Source organism: Myotis davidii, unplaced genomic scaffold, assembly GCF_000327345.1.
Source record: "Myotis davidii unplaced genomic scaffold, ASM32734v1 scaffold243, whole genome shotgun sequence".
NCBI lineage: Eukaryota > Metazoa > Chordata > Mammalia > Chiroptera > Vespertilionidae > Myotis > Myotis davidii.
Window position 1 is genome coordinate 1,748,121 of NW_006295183.1, and position 2,417 is coordinate 1,750,537.

General features: G+C 46.5%; 1 protein-coding gene across 1 annotated transcript in view; it reads right to left on the reverse strand.

Annotated features, from left to right (window-relative positions):
• Positions 1–2,411, reverse strand: part of LOC102770987 (chemokine-like factor) — a 7,991-nt gene extending 5,580 nt beyond the window's left edge. The window contains exons 1-2 of the mRNA XM_006769849.2: positions 2,375–2,411; positions 1,296–1,454 (exon numbers count right to left, since the gene is read on the reverse strand). Coding sequence (XP_006769912.2) covers positions 1,296–1,436 — 141 coding nt within the window. The 5' untranslated portion in view covers positions 1,437–1,454; positions 2,375–2,411. The remainder of the gene's footprint in view (positions 1–1,295; positions 1,455–2,374) is intronic.
• Positions 2,412–2,417: the final 6 nt, after the last annotated feature.

The window sequence follows — 2,417 nt, forward strand, 5'->3', positions numbered from 1 at the left end:
CCCATATCAGTCTGCTAACGACTTTTCCTTCTTCAGCCCTCAGCTCAGGCCTGTTATGATTGGTCCCCTTCCCTGGCTGGGTGCCTCTACACCCTCCTGGGTGCACATCTGTCACAGCACCTGCCACACTGAATTGCTCATCCACCTTTCTTCCTGGCGACACTGAAAGTTTCTCAGGTACAAGATTTGTGTTTTGTCTTATTAAAGAACCCATCACAGAACCTGGGATGAGCAGATACTGAACATTTGGTGACTAAATGAATTCGTTAGATCAAGAGCAGAGAGGAATCTGGGTAACATAATGGAGTAATAACTTAGTTGACCGTATAGCACCATTTTGAAAAGATTACAGTATCAGCAAAGCGTGATCCTCAGAGATTTAGAGACCACTTTCAGTAAGCTACCCATAGTCCGCTCTCCCCCTCAGTGGATTCTGTTAAATGTAGGGCTCCAAGTTTGTTACCTGCATATCAGATATCTACATGACGATTCGTAACAGTAGCAAAATTACAGTTATGAAGTAGCAACGAAAATAATGTTATGGTTGGGGGTCACCACAACATGAGGAACTGTATTAAAGGGTCGCGGCATTAGGAAGGTTGAGAGCCACTGTCCTCGAACCAGCTTAGAGTGCAGACTGCAGGACCAGACACACCTTAACTAATATCTTCAACACGCCTATTTTGACAGTGTATAGAACTATGTGGGCACTCCACCGGGCAGTTATTCATAATGTTACAAATGTGGCCGATGAAATCCATATGCTGCTAAATAAGGCTCTACAAGATGCCTTAATGACTGCAGACTTTTAAAATAAGATAATTTTGTGCTTTATTGAGTCTCCCAAATTATTTTGATTTTCCATTTAGTGACCAGGGATGTGTAAGATATAGATACTGTGTATTTGCCTCCATCTCTACCCGCCCCCCCATTTTAAATGCAGCATGCATTTAAAAGGAAGATAAAGATTAAGATTGTTCTCAGACTTAACCATGACCTTTAATTTAAATGTTTTGAAAAGATTTACACTTAGGTGAATTCTCCTGACAGAAGGGTCAGCCACATCTCCTTTGGACGGAGTTCAAAGGGGAATTTATGTGCTGTGGCTCCCCTGGCTCCCCGAGAATCTCCCCCAGGGACAATACAGGGCACCTCAGCGCCAGGTAGCGTTTCTCCTTCCTACGTGTATCAGAGATTCCAGACAGGCTTAAGAAAACGAAAGAAGAGAGCTTATTAAAATGTCCCACGAGGGCAGGAAAAAGTAGTTAATTTTAACGATGAAACGGAACACTTACAAGCAAAGGCCAAAATAGAAAGGTAATTATTTGATCAAGTCGGAGCATATATAAAATTATGAAAAATAAAGTAATGGTGACTTCAAATCCAGTGATGACAATGTATGGTTCAGGGGCCTGTGTGAGGATGAAAAGGGTCATAGATGCCGCAGTTAGTGCCTGCAAGGAAAAAACACACAGATACGATTTGTCAGTGATTATTGAATACAGGCGTAAGCTGTTAAAAATGATCATTTCTAAAATACCCAAATAAACCAGTGTCTGCCATACACACATCTAAAAGGCACCACTGAAATGCATGGATGTGTGCATACGGCAGAAACCATTTGTCTAGCTATTCACAACATTCACGATAGCGACTCACCAAGTGCTCATCGGTGCCTGTTACCTTTGCTTTCTGGGAATGTACTACCTTCCCAAGTGGCCATGTAATTTGGGGACCTTCCCCAACATAAAATTCTTCCTCATCGTAAGCAGAACTGCTTCTCTGTAGTCACTTTGAACTATTTCCACCCCATCTTCTATAGGTCTCTGCTTTAAAATTAATTTTTTTCCCCTTCCCCCTTTTTCTTGAACTCCTTCAGCACAGTCTCCTATGGCAGTTTCCACTTCTCTAACTGGCCGGCTCGCCTTCCTCCCCATGAGGATTCATTCTCTCCGAGCGTCTGTTCAGATCTGACCGCCGTGCTCCCGGAGGCCCCACACTCCAGGCTCCGGGCTGAATGAGCCCTGAGCTCGGTCACATCAAACTTCCCACCGACAGGAGAGAAGCACCGCCTCCCCCATTACCTTGCTGGCTTCTGAGTTGGCACAAGCGCAGCTGCCTCGCCTGGTAGCCTGGGGACCCGGCCTGGGGTCCGAGCGCAGGCCATCCAGGTAAGCAGGCTGCCTTTGCTTCACGAGTGCGCAAAGACGGCGCCTTATCGCCCTCCTTCCCGCTGGGGTGCCTCGCCTCTAGGGCGGCCTTGATAGAAACAAGGTTGGAAGAGAAGACCAACGGGGCATTCTCCTGCCTACGTGACGCCCATCACTGCCCCTGAGCACCGTGCATTCCGCCCTCCGCCCGCAGCCGCGCTCACCAGCCGCAGCTTCTTCACAAAGCCTTTCACGCTGCAGCAGAAA